General features: G+C 35.7%; 1 protein-coding gene across 10 annotated transcripts in view; it reads right to left on the minus strand.

The window, feature by feature from the left end:
• The window catches only part of Nmdar2 (glutamate ionotropic receptor NMDA type subunit 2), a 193,770-nt gene extending 172,716 nt beyond the window's left edge, over positions 1-21,054 (minus strand). For 9 of the 10 annotated variants that reach the window (XR_011173531.1, XM_069116449.1, XM_069116406.1 and 6 more), the window contains exons 1-2: positions 20,565-21,054; positions 15,121-15,292 (exon numbers count right to left, since the gene is read on the minus strand). Coding sequence is in view for 9 of the 10 variants with exons in the window: in XM_069116449.1 (XP_068972550.1) it covers positions 15,121-15,292; positions 20,565-20,867 (475 nt within the window). In the remaining variant the exon portion in view is untranslated. The remainder of the gene's footprint in view (positions 1-15,120; positions 15,293-20,564) is intronic. The other variant, XM_069116416.1, reaches the window with a different exon arrangement.
• Positions 21,055-21,272: the final 218 nt, after the last annotated feature.

A 21,272-nucleotide genomic window follows, 5' to 3' on the forward strand; every position in this document is an offset into this window, starting at 1 on the left:
ATCTTAATCGCTGAAATAAAAGTAAAAGAACCCTAAGGTTATACTTAGAATTCATATTAAAATAGTTTTAGATTTGTTTAATAAACGATTTCCAGGATCTTCGTCGATATACATTTGCACGCGTCTCAGCACTCTCTTTGTCTTACCACTTTCCATATCACACTGCCAACGGAACAGTTACATTCGTCTGTTTTTCGAGACGCCGCGTACACACGTACTGCCACACACTCATATTTACATACGTGCGTCACTACTACGCGGCTAATCTAGTCTAGCACACAAAATTATACACATCTCAATAGATGTATTATCGACCATAAGTATTTGGTCACCCGATGTATTCGTTCGAAAGATTGATGTTTCTGTTACGCAGTAGAAGTCCATAGAACCTGTCGCAAGACAAACAACTTATATAATTAGATTTCACATAACAGCTCACCAATTATCTCAATAACCTATTGTTCTTCGTTCACGTAATAAGACTTCACGTTCAGAAAAATAAATTCAATTAGTCGATCGGGAATTAAGTAAAATTTCCAATAAATAGAAAATAACAGGTTGAAGTAAATGAAATTGTACTGTATTCTTAACGTTACCGTGGAACAACGTTTCCCCATTGTTGATCTTTTGCCTGTAAATTGAAATTGAAGATCTGTGAACGACTGGCATTTCATTAAATCCATGTAAATTGTTAGTACGTGTTGATAGCATATTTCGATTATTATTCAAACATCCCAATATTCTACAGGCACGTTTGGGTTATTTAAATCAGATGTCTTCGTAGGATCAATTTTACCAAATTTCAATTATTCTTGTTTTATTCGTGCTAATTAATATCGACTATTATTCTTATAGATATATATTAATCGTATACAGTTGTCTAAGAGAAAATCACAGGCGGAAAATAGACTTAAACGCTTCATTTTTGAAGTATTCTTCATATGTAGCGTTCTCTTTTAAAATTCACTTAAACGTCCACAAATTCCATTCTACGTTTTATATGCTTCGTTTTTCTTTTTTATTCATTCGATAATCGTTCATTTCATAACTGGTTGATCACTAGGATGATTCGTCAGTTTACGTGCATCAGTTATCCTGACACGCGTGCTTAACCGCGACGTTCAATTTGCTTTGTGGCCAAGCTATTTCCTGCTTTATAGGGCCAACCTACTAGCACCAACACGATGTGTCGTCACTGTTTCCTCGTTCCCCGCGATTAACTATCGCACAGCGAATTATTTCGCCTCATAGTTTTGTATGGATTAACCTTGACCCCTTTGTTTCCGCACTGGTGTTCCGAGAATTTCGATTCAAGGGGATGAAAGTGAATTTGTGATATGAAGAGGTTCGAATATATCGAATACCAGAATGGAAGGTATTGACGCTTTCATTTATGTTTATTTTTTGTCAATTCGGTTTGCCATTCTGGTGATTGACAAGATTCGGTTATTGCATCAGTTTATATACAATTTGCTATCATATGATTTCATCCGGACGTCGACGAATAACGAATTTAATGTTTTTGGTTTTTCTTGTATAACGAAGAAATCTTTTCGTGTTATATTAGATTTATTAATTATCATCTTTCTTTATAGTAGAATAGCTTATTTTTTGTATCCAGAATTTCATGAAATTTAAGTCGAGTAACAAATGGATTTGTTTTTAGCTTGCCTTATGTAGCGAATGGATTACGTTGTATCGTATTAGATTTATTAATAATCGTCTTTTTTGATATCGCAGTAATTTGTTTCTTTGTATTCAGAATTTGGTGAAATTTAAATCGAGTAGAGCGTAGGCTCGTGAGATCTGTTCGTGTTGTCGTATAAAATCTTTTTGAAATGTATCAATCTCGCGTGATTTGTATGTAAATTCCCGTAATTTGATGCGTATGAACTAATTAGCTAATAAGTTTTCCATTAACAATAATTAGTCGCTTGACATTTTTCTATCGTGTTAATTAGAGTGTTCGAATAGACAATTTCCAAGTGACGTAGGTTTGCTCTACTCGTTTTAAACGGTTTAATTCTGGAGCGCAATCTGGAATTTGCATGACCCTCATTAACCTTCTTTGAACGCATTTGCACCTACCCTGGCTCACATTTGTGCCAAAAAGTTTGCATTTTCTGTGCTATAGAACAGAGAGATAACTTTTCAACTTGTCCCTGTAACCTAGAACGGTCTATTAGACTAAATATTTGCAGTTAATAACCGGTCATCTATTTCAATTAATATCTCAGTAATATTAAGCGATATTTCCTTTCTCGTTCATTATAATATATTAAAATTGATTCGAGTTATATTAGATACTAGGATTCGTCGAACGAATTTCGAATAATTTTAAATTACTCGAAACTGCTTTTTAATTCAGTTCACGACGAGAAACATAATTAAAGGAAATAACATGCCAAATATCAAAACGTTTTATCTATGAAAAGTCTAAATTTTATCACAAAGGGTTCAAAAGGAGTATTAATTTTCCTCCTTTTTTTTTCTCTCTTGTATTCAAGCCTGGGCACAACACGCCCAGCTACTTATATTCGAAAGTTAGTTTCGCGCGGATGAATGCGAAGAGGAGAAGGATCTAGGACGCTTTTCGCAAGTAATTGAGAAAGTTGAGAGCCCGTCAGATGCAGCACGACAAATTAGAAGATAAAAGAATTCGTTGGGGACGTCGTTGATCTAACAAGTGCCAGCAAAAAGTACTCCACTGTCTGAATAATGTAAGCGATTAGTGACATTCTTTTGGAATAATTCAGAACTGAATTTCATTTACATACTCTGCAATTTCACGATACACCCTCTACTACAAATATACTCAGGATATTTGTGCAATTTCGTATTTTTATTATAAACATAAAGGAAGAACTGGAACCTGCAGATGTTTCGCTATTAAATTTTATAACCAGTCCATCAATTTGAACATACTTTAGAGCGAGTCGTTCAAAAGCCATACTAATAAACTCTACAAAGTTTTGAAATTAAAAAAAAGCGAGGATGTTATAAATATCTGAATTTATAATGTGTTTTAACAAACTTCTGGAAACGAGTTATTTGTTTCTTTTGAAAAGGTAGACACTAGTCGTACGCTCGGGAAATAAAATTGAGAAATTTATAACAATACAACAATATTCGTATAATATTCTTAGTCCGTAATGACGATTTAACAATCAATTCGATTGCAACGAACGTTGCATTATGAATAATGAACGATATTATTAATAACGCAATCCAATACGATAATGTAACATTTCAATTTACCAAAACTGATCTATAGGCGCAATTTCAATGCGCTGAAAATGTTAATTTCTAGACTGATTGTTTCATTGTGGTATTGAATACGACGAAGACGAAGAGATGAAAAAACAGCCGTTTCAATAGCGAAACTTTTCCGTAAAAATGAACGTCATCGTTTGAATAAAGTTGATATTAACTTGATATAACAAGCGAGAAAGACTCGTGTTAAAGCTATCAAAAGTAAAAGATCCTCGTTTGTCAGAGATGGTCTGAAACTTTTGCACGGTATTCAACGAAAAAAGGTACACGAAACAGATAAGACGGACATATAGACTGTTCCTGCTTGCCACGGAATAACATCCTTTTCATGGGAAATTTACACCGCCGATAGAAAATATGAAACGTTTCAAAGAGAGATGATCTGTCTTTAGTGGGTTGCCGCGTAAAAATCAAATTAAGACACAAAAATCGACGGCCCCTCTTTTGCTTCCGCGCGCTCTCAATTTATTAAATTCACCAGAGACTGACGCCCACGATTTTCATAAAGCACCGCAGCTTAATGGAGCGAAAGACGGCGCAACGGTGACGCGAGTAAGATGCATCGTTTTAGCTGGCTGCTATCGCTATAGGTGCTTTAAGAGCCAAGGGTATACGACTCCACAAGAGGCGTTGAAAAAGGATATTAAAGTATCTAAGGGATTTCGGTTGACATGGGAGCAAACATTTAGTAGTGTTTAATTATGGCAAAACGTCTGCCTCGACTTGCTTGAAATGAAAAGAATTATTCGAGGAACTGTTCCCGAGGAAGTGAAAGAAGACGAGATAATTAAGATAAAACGACGAGTTAATGAATACATTCTCGTTTTCTTGAAACTTGTGTCAGTCCATATAATTATGAAAAAGCAATGTCGCTACACGATCCTGCTACGAACGAAAACTAATTCATCCCTGTAATTTCTGTCTTGTAGTTATATCCGTTTTAAGTAAATAACATAGAAACAAAGCTTCCAATTTTATTCCGCTTTTGGATACCTTACAATAGAATTCTGCATCTTGTTCATTTTAAACCTCTTCCTAATTTCGTAATTTCAGTCCACCTATTAATCTTGTCTTGCGCACGAGTTCATTCTGTAATTCAAGTACAGATATGGAAAACCGATTTTAATGGGACATTCTTTACTGGCTGTTTGCTTGTGTTGGCTACATTTAAACACGTAAATTGTATTCTCTGGACACCCTGTGCATGTAGCAAGGGAATATGCGAGTCGCTGTACCAATGGCGCCTGGCTGCCGTCCAGGTTAGCGTAATATGATTTGCGTAGGTTAACTACACCTTTTTCGTTTCTTCCTGATGGCCAAACGTTGTGCTCCATAGAATTAAATTTTCATTCTATGGTATACAAGAACCGGGTCGTGGTGCGATGCACGTTCGAGCAACGATATTATTGGAAACAATAGACGCTTTATGAAGATCCGATAATCAAAGTAATAGGAAACAGCGCTGCGTGCGATGATTACATTTTAACCTTTAATATTTTAGGCTAATTTACGCAGAAGTCTTTAAAATGCTTGGGATATATAATATCATTATATATAGAAACAATATAGCTAATTGTTCTGTTATTGGTTTAGGTTTTTCTAATTAATCAGAAGTGAAATGAATATTATGTTTAATAGATTGAACTTTAAATTGTTCGAGTTGCGGCAAGCTCTGCGCTTTCGTAGGTGACATTAATTCAAATTGATTTTAATATTATGTGAATTTAATTGAATTTAATAGTTTAATAATCTGTTGAATTTATCGAACTATATTAGTTGAATTTATTTATAGTAATTGGAATTATACTATAGATATTGGAATATACTATAAACTGTGCAGAATATTTTAATGTTATGGAAATAAAAAAGTAAGTGTGTCGTTAACGGATGAATAAACCTAGTTAATTCGTTTCAACGAGTATAAAAGGATTCTGTTATAATGAAAAATTTCTTTCCGCCTCTGCACTTTTTATTTTTTCAACAAGCCATTTTTATAACAACCCATTTAAACGACATTGCGACATAACTCACGGTAAAATAAGTCTTTAATAACGCGAGCTGCGGCTCACAAGCGTACCTTTCCGCAATTATAGGTAACCGAGGAATGTCATTATTCTTCTTTAATCTATTAAATCTCTCCCATTGCCTACATTAAAGGTGGCGAAGCTTTTCTTTCTAGCAGAGCGACACAAATACTTTATTTCAAATACTATTTCTACGATCTTGTTACTATTGTTCTTGAGGAAATAAATAAAAATTTAAATAATATATTGTAAATAAAGTTTTTCGTGTATTCACCAAGTAACGTAATCTAATGTTGCAGTGGGCAAATACGTAACATTTGATTCTACTCGAGCAAAGTTTCTATCAAAAATTACACAAATGTAAAATAGCGGATTAATTCTTCGAACTACGACTAGCAACTAGATAAGCAATCTTAATATCTTCATATACTCGTGATTACAATAAAAATGACATATATGTATACCTAGTCAATATTAATTTCGTCTAAATTAATTGCATATTTTTAATATGTAATTCTGAGAAAAAGAAAATCTGAACAAAATTCGGGACTTGTTATTTTGACACATTGAGTACATCTTATAAAATTGTAGCAAAGATAATACATCGTAAGGATACTATTCTCTTCCTTCTAGCAATAATACTTTTATACAATAAACCGTGCGAGCAATGTGAATAAAAATTCTATTTCGAAGCAGACAGTTATGCGCTTTAAGCCGTCGTACGATCATCCGTATCGTGCCAATACGAATTATCTAAACGCAAACGAACCGCGAACGTGCTTGCACCTTTCCATCATTGAAAATACGAAATATCTCGTTCTGGTTCAGAGGTAGCAAACAAGGGAGAACGAACAACGAAGAAGCAGAGTTACTGCAAAGCCGTGATAAGCAGTTATCGCGGTTCAGTCATCGACTCTTTCCAACCAGCAAAATTTACGGTGTCACCTTTTACACGAACTGAAAGTTATCTAATAATTCGCGTGCAAGCTGCTGGTGAGACAATGTTCGCCAGCGAAGCTTCGTTAACTGCAATTAAATTGCGGTTGAAAGCCAGGCGACGCTTATGTTCCATCGTTTTGAGAAATGCATAAACAGCAGAACCGTGGAATATTTCGGCGAAGCAAATGATTTGTGTGTTAATTGATAAATTGAAGTTTCTTCCCTTGCAGCGATATATTCGATGAGTCCGCAGGCTATTCTCGATTACCGTCGAAAATGAAGATATCTTATTGTACACGTTCCAGTATTATTATTTATTACTAATAGCATTAACAACTAATTCTTATTAATGGAATTATTTATTTGTATGAAATTTTTGATATATCATTTCGATATCTATCAGATTCCAAAGATTTTTGGAATTATCGACTATGACAACAACAAGAAAGTAAATTATTCGAAGAAATTGTTAAAAATGACAACGTGAGTTCGTGCTAGCTATCCATATGCAGATGCGTTAGTTATAAGAAATAGTAACTAGAAGATGATCCTAGTTACAATCGATAGATTTAACCGATAGGCTTAAGATGCCTTTTTGTTTTTATCCCTAGTTTTTGTAAGCGCGTACAATAAAGGTTTTTTTGGCTGAGAACGGTGTGATAGATTTATCCATTGAATAAAATAATAACTATTGTGGTCCTACCTCTGAGTGTAGAAATAACAACAGAAATAATAAAAGGGTGTTATTTATTACAGTAAAACTGCATTTATCGAAACGAAATTTCAGTTAATTAAAGCCCAATTAAGTAAACTTTTTCTGCTTCAATTCATTTATGTGAACGCGAGTTACCATTATGTGAACGAAAAATAATAGGTAGTTGGTGAACTCCTATTATACGAACTCCAATCTATAAACTGTTTGTCCTCCGAAAAGTTCAGACAAATGGAGTTCTAGTATAATTTAAAGTTCTAAATACAAAATTTATGTAATTTCTGTTCCACGTGTGTAACTTTCAACCGAGTTTCATATTTTGGCGGAATCTTATTTTTTATTAATGAAGGCACAGTGAAATGTAATTTTCTAAATATTTCCAGGTATAATTCTGCGAATGAAAGGTTTAAAATTTTTAATAAAAAGAGAGTAAATTTGAAGGTAAGTAAGAGAAAGATTGATAAAACGATACACGAGCAAAAACGATATGAAATATATTCTAAAAAAAACTTGACTGGATGAACGATGGAATGATGAAACCGTTTTCATCGAGAACGAAATTTTTGTAAACACCTTGGATGCCGTGAAAAAACTCGATTTGGTTTTTCGACAGCAGCGTATGGAAGATCTCGAGACGTGCTCGACGTGAGAGGAATCATACATTGACCTTTCATTCGTGCCGTCCTACTTCATCCCCTAAATCCCACATCAGGCCGCAGATGAAGCTTATCTTCGTTCAGTTTTTCCCTCGGTTCGGAATAGAGAGAGCAGTGCACACGTGGCAAAGTTTCATAAATCAGTCGATTACATTGCTGTGTTTGAAAGCTTCTTGAAAAAAGTGACATCGACGTACCGTGGATCTATTTAAAAGCAAAGAAAAGCTACTTTGAAGGAGAGTTACGAGAGCGTCGATATTTCGCCAACAATTTTTAGAGAAGTTTCAATCCTTATCCGATATGAAGGAAAAATATCAAAAACTTTTAAGACGTTTAAGTGGAAAATATATACAGTGACCCAAAAAAGTATTTAAACTTTTAGTATAGAAAAGTTTCAGAGATACATTATGTGTGTCACAACAGAACTGTTTGAAACTTTATTAGCATTGTAACCAAACACGACTGTTCTAATTATGTTGGCAGATTTTGAAGTAAAATATTCACAGAAGCTATAAAACATTTACTACAAACATGTACTTTGTAAAGAATTAGTACACAGAATGAATGATCATGCGAAACATGTGATTAGTGGTAATAGTGAATTTAATGAATATCGAGGCTTATTAATGTAACGAATAATCGAAAACGAAAAATAGCTTGTAATTTCTGGGTATGTTTTTCAATTTCTTTCAATAACAACATGACGATCGTGTTGTGCCGTAATGGTAATGAAATTGTTAAATGTTTTGTATAACACATTATAATACTATCGTATAATAGAAGGTTTTACTAGTATCAAAACCGTTTATTAAGTATTTTTGTGTGACACTGTATGTAATGGTACGAAGAAACTGAAACGATAAAAAATTAAAAAAACAACTTTTTCAGTTTTGCAACTGAAAGTTTCTCAAGATAAAAAACACGAAAAGATCTTTTCGTCCGATTTGTATTGGCAATGAAGCCGGAAAAACGAGCGAAAAACTTCACTGCCGTTTTTTCCAATGACCACAGATACGACCAAGAACACTTTTTTTTGCGATAAACCTGGCACCCCTATAAAAGACACAAACGTTCCCACGAAATGATCCTGAACCGATCTGCCAGACTTTTCTCCCTTTTTCGCCTGACATTCGCACGTTTACTAAAAGATTCGTCTTAGATTTATGATCAGGTAAGTATCTATGTATCTTTCTTTTGAACACTTTTCGACAAATTCTGGGAACAATGTCTCATTTGCTTATTATTTCTCATGTCAAATCTATCAAAAACTCCTGTTTTTTTTCCAATGGAAAAAGATTAATCTTCAGTATAATATCTTGCCGTTACTTATGACTATATTTTATCTAACAATTCATTTATGTCGTCGCTATAGAATTTAAAAAATAACTTTCCCGTGTCTCTAGAATCTGATTTTCGAGATTGAATTCTTTTCTGTGAAAAAATGATGCGAGGTCTGAATCAAATCACCAAGTTGTACAGAAAAACCGTCCGTTGAAAGTTTTTCCATTAAGTATTTGTACGAGCTGCGATGTCTAACGACAGTACGATGATTCACTTACAAAACATATTTACTGGTCAAACTTTCATCAGCTACGTTACACGCCGCTTTTTTATAACTGTATAGGAAGCGAAAATTTCTCGAATTTAGCGTTCGTAAAACTCTTCAAGTAAGGCTGTAAGCGAACAAGTAAAGTCCATCGACGGAATGTCCAATCAACGTAATGCTTTATCTACATAAAAATCTAAAAACGGAAAGAGCAAATATTGAATTTTTTACTCTCCTATCGTCTGCTTTTATCAATTCCTGCCGCAAATTTCGTTTCTTCCGGATAACGGAAATTCCTCAGAGCTCACACACAAAAATTGAAAATCTATACATCAGTCTTGTGTTTCTTCTATTCCCAGGTTTCCTCCATTTCCCTACATTTTAGAGATTCCCCGAGAAACGCAGTAACGAAACCCAATCAAAGTACCGGGATAAAATTTCTCTGTATCCGTCCCTTCTTCTTCCACGTTCTTTCCTCGCGGGAAAAGCATCGGATCCCGACAATTTTCATCCTCTACGAAAGTCATCGTGCAGTTCCCGGAACGACACGTTTTCTCTTTCAATCCGTACGGCCGAATCCGCTCGTAACACGACCGTCGCGCGTTCCAGCGGATTTATTTTGAGGCGGAATTTGGACGTGAAATGTCCGCTTAAAACAGCCCAGACGAAGTTTTCTAGGAATTGGTTCTTTAAGTCGGATCAAGTCGAAAGTCAACCAAGTATTTGCATTCGTATAAATTCGTCTTGCGCCACTGTCGCGAGTTCTCGTTTAAGTCTCTTGGTTGTCTGAAATATTCCCGTCTCCGACAATTGTATCATCCTTCAATTAGCGACACTGCGATAAAGCAGTCGAAAGAGAATTCCTGGTTCGAAGATTTTACATTTCAAATTTTGTAAAGTACCGAGTACGTTGAGTTGGACACGATTTACATCGAACGTCGTGATTAAACTGCGCATGTTTATGTAAATTTATATTTTTGCGAACACAAGTGAAGAAATGAATTCTACGCAAAGGATTGTTTCGCTTACCAAATACCATAACCAATACTTTATTTTGGATATTTTATATATTTTTACCTATTGTACGGCTTCTGTATATTTTTGTATCTTCAAATTTCATATAAATTTTTTTTATTATTTAATTTGTACTTTACAATTTGTCCAGCTGGACATTTGGTAAATATTTCACATAAATGTACAAACATCTGTAGTTTGATTGTGATATTCTTTCAGAGAAGGCTAGGTAGTTATTGTTATCGAATATTTTGTTTTATAGCAACAAAGCGAAGAAGTCAAGCAAGCAAGCGATTTTTACTTATACGTGAGAAATAAATTTAGTTAAAAAATAAAATCCTTCGTACAGAGTCTAATAGAACTATAGAACTTTATAATATACAAAAATATTATATCTCTGCCAGCCGTAAGTGACACGGCTTTCGCCACCAGAACGTTAAAGATAACGCTAAAAGAAGGGAAATGCATAATTAAAATTTGAACGTAAATGAATTATGTGGCTGTTGTTAAAAAACGCGACGGGACAATGGAATTTTGGGTAAAATATACGCAGGATGAAGTGTAATTACGAAGAGTGTCAGGTTTTACTTTAAAATTCAGCCACGCATATAAACGATAACTACCAGGATATTTTCTACGGACTCGTATACTTTTATCTCTTTTTAAGGGGGTTGCTTTGATTTTTATTCCGGAATTTCATATGCTTACTTTATTTTCGAAGCGTAGTTTCTTTTTACAATACAGCTATGTATATAATATACGATATGGTGCAACGAGTATTACCAAAAATCGTATTACCCTGCAGTAGTTACAATTTCTTTTTGATCTTTGTTAAAAACAACTTTCTTATCTACGCAATTTATATTTTACGGTGCATTCCATTTCATCGAAAAGTAACCGTGAACTAATCCAAGATCTATCATTCGATATAACGTATCTTTTATAATTCTAGTTTTATATTTTCATGGATATGGGCACGTTACATTCTAGAGAAAGCGAAGATTTCATGTATGCGTCCAGGAAACCAAATAACCACCCCTTCCGTCAATATGTATACGTGTAAGCGATGGGGTAGATTCTCTTAAAGGTGAGCACACCGTTAAAGGTGCCAAGAACGACATAAAATCCGCGAAAAATTTTCCTTTCGACCAACGCATTATCCGTACACGTTTACCAAACATTACCTAAACTTTCTCCACGCGTTCAGTCTAAGAAATTTAATTTAGGCTGCCAGAAAATAAAATATTTCCAGCCTCTAAATAAATATTACCAATTGCCTGGTTGACTAAAGTACTCGAGTTAACCACGTGGAAGATAAAATCACAATTATTCAGGTCCAATTTCCAGTTGTAGAAGTAGCGGGACAATCTCTAGTTCACCAAGGTGCCAATAAAATGACTTCATTCGAACTGCTGGCGCGCGGCTTATTTCCCAGGTTTTCCATTCCTTTGCTTCCCTAATTACAGCGAAGAAAAGAAAGAAAGCTGGTTAGACGATCAAGGTGGTGGAAAAGTCCATTTTTTACCCGGCCGCAGCTTTATCACGCCCCAAAGGCACGGTCGCTTGAAACGAAATGGTTCACAGGTGTTCCGGGAGCTTAGGCGAAAAACGAGCCTTTTGCGGCTGCCTCGTAAACAACACCAGTTCCCAGGCACAAACACGTTATCATCTTTTCACCTGTTTCGCGTATTAACACCACGTTTCTTCGTTACAAGAAACGCGTGAAGATATCCAGATAGCTAACAAGCTACTTTATTCACGCACCCTTAAATAAACTCACGGGTTCACAGGCCTCCTATCGCTGATTGACGCGTGTTTTCTGTCTTCTGATCTGCCTAATAATCGACGAGCCGACTGCGAACTTTTATGCAAATTTGAATTTTCGTTTTACATATTAGAGTAATAGTGTAATAATTAGTAATTAGTATTATAGTAATTAGTGTAATAATTATAACGAATACTCTAATTGGTCTACTTTACATATTTTTCTATATTATTGTGGGAAAAATAATGATGCTAGTAGGTTTGGTAACGGTATGATTTGTTTCAATATCGTTCACGCTAACGCTAAGTCAAGCATGATGCTCCGTCAGTCCATATGCACGCAGTCATCATTCGTCACTCACTACTCTCGTCACAACAGTTCCAACGCTCTCTTTTCACGCGGACCATTCTCCTCGACAACGCTGACAACACTGACTTCTCAACTCAGGACTGCCTCTTAATTCGTCTTTCTCCCTTAGTATCCCTTTGTCTTTTCTCGTAGCCCCACCACGTACGTGTTCCGCAACCGTCCGCGTCCACGGTTACGTAGGCCTTTTTTCCGCGTATACATTGATGGACTGCTCGACCCATTGAAGTTTCCAGACCCTTTTGGCCTGTCGGCACTTAGGCTTCCTCGCAACATTGTTTATGGTTCACTCGATATTTCTTAGGCAACCTGTCCACGATACTATTAGGTTGTCCCAAAAGTATCTTTTGTTTCATAAGTGAAATTGCACAACATTTTTTATTTTATATTATTTTATGGATTCATGTATGATCCATTTTGTAGCGATAGAAGAAAATGGATCAAACATAATTCAATAAAATAATATAAAACAAAAAATGTTGAGCATCTACTACTTCCTTATAAAACGAAAAGAACTTTTGGGACAACCTGTTACATTGTGTGCATTTCATTCATTTCTACGTCTTCAGATTTCACATAAATGCATAAATATGCGCAGTTTACCAATGAAACTGTTCGTGTTTCGAGATTTACTGTTCCATTGGATGAATTTAGCTGATCTTGGAATAAGTGCATAGAGAGGTGAATGAGATGAAATCATTAATAGAGACAAGAAACGAGATGGGGCTGAGAGATGTTTAGAGATTAGGTCACATCGAGGAGCTTCGTGTAGATGTGATTTGCTATTTTTTTCTTTTTTTTTTTTTTTTAATTATTTAATTTGTACTTTACAATTTGCCCAGCTGGACATTTGGTACATTTTTCTAACTTAATCGCTAAATAGCTTTAGTGAGGTCAGTGGGGTGTTTTCTTTTTAATCTTCTTGCTATTCTGGGAAATATTTTATCTCTATTCAGCGAAAATAATGTAGCATCGAAAGGTCCAGTGCAATTATTTCATGTTCAGTTTCTTGTGATAGAAATATTCGATCGAAAAATTCCAATTCTAACGTCTCTGCTAATTTCCGACGATATTGGTTGCATAGGATAGATTCTACGGTCAATTGAGTTTTTTACATTTCGTCATGGAGGATCAAAGAAGCTGTGTTAAATTTTCCGCAACGAATAAAATTAAATATAGCAAAGTCTTCAATAGTCGAAGCGAGCTACAAACAAAAAAGATCACGTCAAGTTAAATGAAAATTCCTTTTTTCGACCACCACGGTATCGTGCTTCATCAACTATTGCCATGGTTTGCTACAGCGAATAAGAAATGTTACTTGTGGAGAAATAGCTGACGGAGACTGCACCACCATAATGTAACATTTAAGAAGAAAAAATGTTTTGTAGTATCTTTCATAGAAGATTTGAAAATAGAGAATATTGCAAAACATTTGCAAATTTGTATCTTTGAAATATCATAATAAAAATTCGCGTTTGTATATTTAATGTCTGGCATGTAACTTTTATTATCAATGTAAATTTACTTCAATAATAATCTTGCGTTCGTTACATTATGCACAAGGATACATATGATCATATTGATGATATGAAATTGCAAGCTTAAAGTTCTTTAATCATAATTACCAGATAAATCTTTTCCATCTGACCATTAATACCACGTTCGCAAAGCTTCAAGGAGAATTAAATTGACATAGTGGAAGCTTCGAGGCGAAGAGGTTATTCCTTCACTTTTTCATCTTTCCAATTATGCAGGTAAGAGAAACGAACAAACCTGGATTATGGGGTGAAGTAGTGTTTGCGGAACGATTTTATCAACTTTGAAGATACGTTTCTCTTTATTTCATAGCTGAAATTCCTTCACCGTGCTCTAATCTGACGAATAGAATTAATTGAAACACTCGGAGAATTCTTAATTCATTGTCGGTTTGTTTCATTCTCGTTAGTCAGACTATTGAGGGGACAATAAGATAGCGAAATAAAGGGGATGGATTCGTCGAAGGTAAAGGGAAACCTTTCTACATGGACTCGCCCTAATGGCCACGAAGAACACCGTGCCAGGCACAAACGAACCATCGAGTTACAAAACACAGTATTCTCATCACGAAATCTTCTACCGACATAGAAGAGCTCAAGACCTGTCATTGAGTTCGCAAAAATTGAGACTAATAGCAGGATAAAGTTTCATTTGTGAGCTTCTCAGAAGACACACTAATCAACTTCGTGTTTCGTTAAGGGCCCAATTTCATCACCCAGATATGTGATTAGAGTCTAACTCCTTAGAGAACAAATAATATACTTTCATATGTCCGTTTATTGTAAGAAAGTAATATAAATGATGATAAATTTTCAGGAAAATTTTAAAGACAGGATAATGCCGTTTTGTAGTATCGTCATTTTCTTTTACTTTTCAATTGAAATAATTTTCGTAGTCGATTAATTCACATTTATGTGACTGTATATGTAGTATCGTTTATTAGCTCATAATTAAGATTTCATGATAAATGGTAAATTGAACTTAGCGTTTGTATTTTTGTACGATCCTGCGTGAAACGTTAACTGAACCGTTCACAAGCCACGTTGACCAACTCCATAAATTGAAAAGCGGAAAAAAGTGACGTGACAAACATGAACGACATTGACAAGAAACGGAAAAATTGATAAATTGACAAAAAATGAAGTTGGTCAATTCGTATTCTGAGAGGCTCCGCTATAAGTATAGTTGATCGCCCTGTTTTCCAACTAACTGGAAGACTAATTTTATCTTATTTTAATTATATCCTATGTGATAGAGAAAAATGTAGAAGAACAAAGAAGATGACTTACCAGTGGGACTCGGCGTCAGGGACTTCATGCCTACCTTCACGTGGATGTCGTACTGCTCGAAAAGTTTCAATTTCGGTCCTCTCGAGCTCTTCTGCAACATGTTAATAGATGAAGTCACTGCCTTCGTATATTCTCTGACAGCGAAGGACTTGTACGGAACCATCATGCCCACCTGTTACATGAGAAAACACGAGTTAGTGAAACACGAGTCGAAAGCGGAACCGACGCTTAAAAATTTGTATCTCTATTGGGACACTTTAAACATCATTAAAGAGGTATCGTTTAGTCCAGAAATTAATCACACATTTATACTTTACATACTAGTCTCTCGAAATAAAATTTTTATTTCACTTTTGCTAAGACTCAATCACGAATTTAATTATTCAAAAACTGTATAAATAATTTATTTGCAGAACATCCAGTCGTTCTCATTTTAAATATCGCGATGTAAATTTTAATAATTAACTATTCGCTCCTTTTTTATTTTATAGAGGTTGAAACTTGCTATAAAATTTACATTAGGAACCAGATGAAATATTTTAATTAGAAGCAATTTCGCGTTGCAAAATACATTGGGTCTTACTTTAAATATCGCGATTGTAAATTCAATAAGAAATTATTAATTATTGCCTTAGTATACTAGAAGGAGTTGAAACTTGTTATTAGAAATATATTAGAAAGCTCGTAAAATTTTAATTAGAGGAAAGTAACGTTATTATAATAATAAAGTAGTCGTTTAATGTATTATATCGTTTTCAGAACTGTTATCTAAATGTAAGAAGCGCGATATAATAGAACAGGCAAGTATTACGCATTCAAACAGGCGAAAAAGTGCATCCAGGCTAGAGTGTTCACTTTGTTACGACGAGAATGGATCAGCGCGCACCTGTTGCGCAAATCGATCGCGCCAGATGAATGGTACGTAGGCAGAGAACGGACAGTAAGTTACATTTCTGCCTATCACTTTGCAAACTTTTCTCGATCGTACCATTGGCTACGTCTGAAATCGTTTAGAAGACACGAATGTTGTTAGTAGTAAGACGGAAAATGATTTTCTTTTTCTGTTTTAAAGATAGCTATGATCTTTTTCGTAGCTTTTATGTATAGTAGAAAAGACGACGAATTATATTGTTCTATAAAATAAGACTTTTCTTTCCGAATTATATAACAACCCTAAGGATTTGTCAGTCATTTTTCTATCTTTTATATGACAAAAACAAAAACGATTTAAGAACGTGTAAGGGTTGCTCGATTATAAATCGATTCGAACTTATTTGTAATTAGTATTTTGCATTATTATCTAATTCGTTAAGATTAGAAATTTGAAGGAGAAAGGGAGAAAGGACTTTTGGGAGAAAAGAAGAAAAAGACTTGAGAAAGAAAGAGGAAGGAAAAAAATAACAAGAAATAGTTTTAAGTTTCAAATTGAATAAGATTCGAGGTCTATGTGTTCACGAAGAAATATCACAAATTTCATCGTATCTTCGAAAGTTCTGCTAATTTTTTATATTCATAGATTCAGAATGTATAAAGACGATATCATCCGATATTATAATCTCAAATCCGTAAATTATTCGACGATCGCTTTAGCTCCGTTTTAGAAGTTGAAAACGCCGAGTGAACTATAATTGAGACATACTTTTGAAAAGTTCGCAGTTCTTCGAGAAGAAGGAACATCCTTCTCTTTTTGCGCTACTCCTGCCTGAAATATATGTTTAATTAGAAATGTAAATCATCCTGCCTTTACAATTAGACATCGCGACCCAGTTCTCTACGCGGAGCGTGCCGCCATAATTGCCGCCGTTTTCGCGGCAGTTTAACTTAATGCTTTAAAAATTGGGTTCCCTTTTCCCGCTTTCCCCTATCTACTCGTTTTACTCTTCTGTTCGTTCGTTTCTCTCGCTGTTAAATTTCAGTTACTTTTTTTTTTTCATCGCCTTTCACTTCATTTTTTTCCCCGAGCCCTTCCTTCCCATTCCATTCCTCAAACCTTAATTTTGCCCCTCTTTGTCACGTTTTTATTGTATTCGCAAATGTCTTTCTCCTTTTCTCTGGATTTTTTATTTTATACATGTTGCGTCATTTTCTGTCCACTCGCGTCTCGAATTTTCTCATTTTCATGTTTTTTCTCTTTCATATCGTACAAACCCATTTACCCTCCTGGTTTTTGCTAATATGTCTCGGTGCTCAAGTCTGTTTCTCGTTTATTACGAGTACCAACACGGCTGTAGCATAATTTATACGTTTCACTAAGTTCATCTTATCCCGTGAAATTGAATTTAACATTACTTTTAAGGACGAGTTCTCGAGAAATAAAATTCCCCAACAAGGTAAATTTGGAAATAGATAGTCAGTTTTTAAAGCTAATTCGAGAAACGAATCTCGAAAGTGGCATAAGATTCGTTTGAAAAATAAAACGGAATAAACTAAGAATTGAAATCTATGAGATACCTAGGCTGAAAAATAGAGGAAAGTTTAGAATCTATACCCTATGAATTTTAACATTCTTTATACTAGAAATGTGTCGCGATATTATCAACAATCTTTCATTCTATGGCATACATGTATTATACTTGCATTTTGTAAAATTATCCTGTCTTTTTATATTTCCTATTTTACAAACTTTCTTTCGCGCGCCATTGTATACCCTCTCGAAAAACTAAACTTTAACAATTTCAACTTCTCATTATTTATAGCTCCGTTAAAAAGATTATTTTTCTATCAGTATTTAACCATCCATTGCCGTATCTTTCTGTACCATCTATTCGAAGAAATATACAGTAGCATCTCACCGAGAAATCTTCGATCATTTCGTAGATGTAGTTCTAAGAATAAAATCGCCGTAGATGACGAGAACCGTACCCATAGCGATCGCGACGTTAATTGTTGTCTGGCAGTGAAAAGTGTGCATTACGATGATTAAACGTCAGTTGGAGGACTGATCGAGAGCGATAGATCGTGCCGTCGAAAATGGAGAGTAATGGCGACCGCCGCGTGGGACGGAATAATTACTCGAGGGAGTCCGGCAGGCTTTTCCGTGGCGCGTTTAAAGCGATTATCTTGGCGAGTTATACTTGGCGGAAGAAGTTCGTAATTACCGCGGGGATAGTATTTCAGCCAGCAGCCGTTCAGAGAGAGAGAGAGAGAGAGAGAGAGAGAGAGAGAGAGAAAGGCCAATTGAAAAAAAGCTTCGCGCGAACCGGCTGTCATTGCCGCGTAATTAGCGGACAACGTGACGACGATTATTCTTCGGAGATTCAATTAATTCTCTGAATTTTCCCTATTCTGGGAAAATGGTGTGAAAGTGTGACAATTTTCCTACCATTATGGTATGAAAGAAGAACTCGAATCTTCGTTCTTTCAGTTAATCTTTTACGATTCTGTATCATTTGAGTTAAATGTGTATCTTTAGAATTCTCTGTTTCGTTTCTTTATAAATATATCATCGTATAGAAAATGATCGTAGAAGCAATTGTTAATGTGTAGACTGTTTAAAATTTAAATAAAAAATTCTAGTAAACTGCAATGTCCTTTCTGTCGTAGATTAACAAATTTTTAATCGTAGAGGATTACATAACAAAATATCGATAGAATATCGTTATTGTTAATAGTTTATCAACTTGTTTCAAACGATGAAACGTAACGTTGTCGGAGAAAAAATCTATACTTAAATCTGAATCTACTCGTATTTTATAGAGAGAGTTTTATAGGTGGGATCCATCTTAAACTTAGGGAAAGCACATCAACATCTTCTAAAATTAAGGAGATTTCTTTTATGTCTATTTTATTTCCAGTGGTTTCGAAGCGAAGGGCCCAATGATACCATTAAACTTCGAAAGTTTCAACTTCCAAGAGAAATTTCATCCCGTAACAGTAATATCCACGAATTAAAGGAGAAGTTCGTTCCGATCATTTTCGAGTAGGTGCATCACTGTGGAAGAGCAAGATATATCCACTATCTTCAACTAAAAGCTATCTTCTCGAAACTGGTTACATGTTACAGAAATATCCTACCTATAAATACGATCGTTCGATTCAAGAGAATCCTTCGGCGAACTCATTGTTTATTAAATAAGATCGGTCCGTCTTGGACGACAAGACGCCATACTGGCGAAGATAGGACAAATCCTGCAGAGAAATTTTCTTAGTATCTGGGAACGTTGAATTTTTTATCGATCCCTCTTCAAAAAGGGACTGAAGTCGTTTCGAGACTCGAACGAAGAAAGTCAAAGAAAAAAAGAGGAAATCGCTTTTAGCCTGGGAAAGATCCGTCTTCAGATAGGAATTCTAGCTGTGGAATGTTGTCCTGATTACTGCTGTTCAAACTATTGGTAGAAGAAAATTATCGGGAATACCAGAGAAGGAGCAGAAACATACGAAGGAACGGGGTCATCTAATTTCATCGTTCCAAGCGTTCTTCTTCGATTTCTGGAGCTAAGAACGCGTGAATGAAACGGCTGGTAATGTAATTGCTCGTTCTTTACGAGATTTGTCGTAACAAAGAGCGACATTACAGGAAGACGCGCATTAATAAATGCGAAAATCAAGCTACATATCTCTAGGGTAACATTTATCAGTATTTTTCAAATGTATAGCGATAAAGAGTAACATTAGAAATAAAATTTGTTCAACCTGTTTGTAGGTTAACGTTTTCTAGTGTTCCTCAAATCTAAAACTACTGAGATATTTTCCTTCAAAAAATGTGACGTTTGATGTATTACATTTCGATGAGAATAATTTTTAAGCCATGCTTTGATTCGTTCTCCCCGTAAAGTGATAGAAAAAGTAATCAGTTCGAAAGGTATTTATTCCACAAATTAACCGCGTCGTCGTCATACATCAAGCTTGAGCGAAGAACCGTGTTTTCATGGATGGTGAGAATCTCTTTAAGAAAATAGGAATTCTAGAACATCTCGACTCAAAGCGTTCCTATATAACTACTTCCTTTACCAGTTACGTTGCCAGTCATATTCAAAGGAGTTCCAATTTCCAGATTATTCCAAGTTAAATTTCTATCCTTCTATCATCGCTCTAAACTAAAAGCTAATCTAAAACTCGCAACACTTCGAATATAATAAATTCTCTCCAGGCATATGCGCTTCGTTTATTTCTATTCAGAGACTAGATCAGCAAAAATAAAATAATTATTAAAATCTCGTACAGTGAAGCTGAAAGGAAGCGTTTCATTCAGAGCTACTTCAGCTTAACGCGATAAACCAGATACCGTAAAGTTTCATCTCGCGTTAGTCTCTGTCGCCTCCTCCCCTAGTTTCCTTAAATCTCTAAATGAACGTTGGAACACTAATGATCCCATTCGCTTGCAGCCTCGGTGTCAAAATTTCCGCGTCTATGATTACGATCCACGGTAAGCAGATTGCAACTGTGATAACAGCGTCTAACGTTCCAACGATCGAGAAAATTTTCATTCGTGAAATGCCACTTACTTTCAAGGTGTTGGTGATGTTCCTGTCACCGGAGTGTGGGGCGATGGTGACTTTCGGTATGGATGGCGGCGTGGTGCTAGTAGTCGTGGTAAACGGTCTCTGCCTCGTAGAATTTGGGAATCTCGCGTCGCCAAGTCTTACACCCGAGTGACCTCGTCCACCGGACAGTCCAGTGCCTTTCGCGTGTGTTCCGCGATCGCTGGTGCCGATCTGAATGCCACTGCCACCCCTCGTCACGCCACTACTCTGCAGGCTACCAGCCACCGGCAGAAGTGACACCAACGCGAACAGAAGCCACCTCATTTTTTCACCACGTTTCCGGAATGCTTGTTAAGGGCTCGAGCCCAGCCCTTTCGCGGGTCTGTCGTCCAGTTGCCTCGCTGCTATCACGCGCCCTTCTTCCATTCAGGAAGGTGGATAGCTCAGTCACGACGTGATGTCGTTCTCGCGTCCGACTGGGCATTTCTAACCTTTCCACGACCTCTCATCGTGTCCTGAAACGGAGATTATCAGGGTTAGAGGTTAACTTTTGGTCCAAGGGATAAAAGTATTGAATATAGCGTGAACAACGTATTAAATAGGTAGACGTAATAGATGTAAATGCACAAGTAAATGATCGTTACTGACACGATCAAACGTATTTAGTATAAATTTGTTAATATGCAAATTTTAAACCTTCTTTCGGCCATAACTGTATTTTGGGATTAG

Source organism: Bombus flavifrons, chromosome 1, assembly GCF_040668555.2.
Source record: "Bombus flavifrons isolate JBK064 chromosome 1, iyBomFlav1_principal, whole genome shotgun sequence".
Taxonomy (NCBI): Eukaryota; Metazoa; Arthropoda; class Insecta; order Hymenoptera; family Apidae; genus Bombus; species Bombus flavifrons.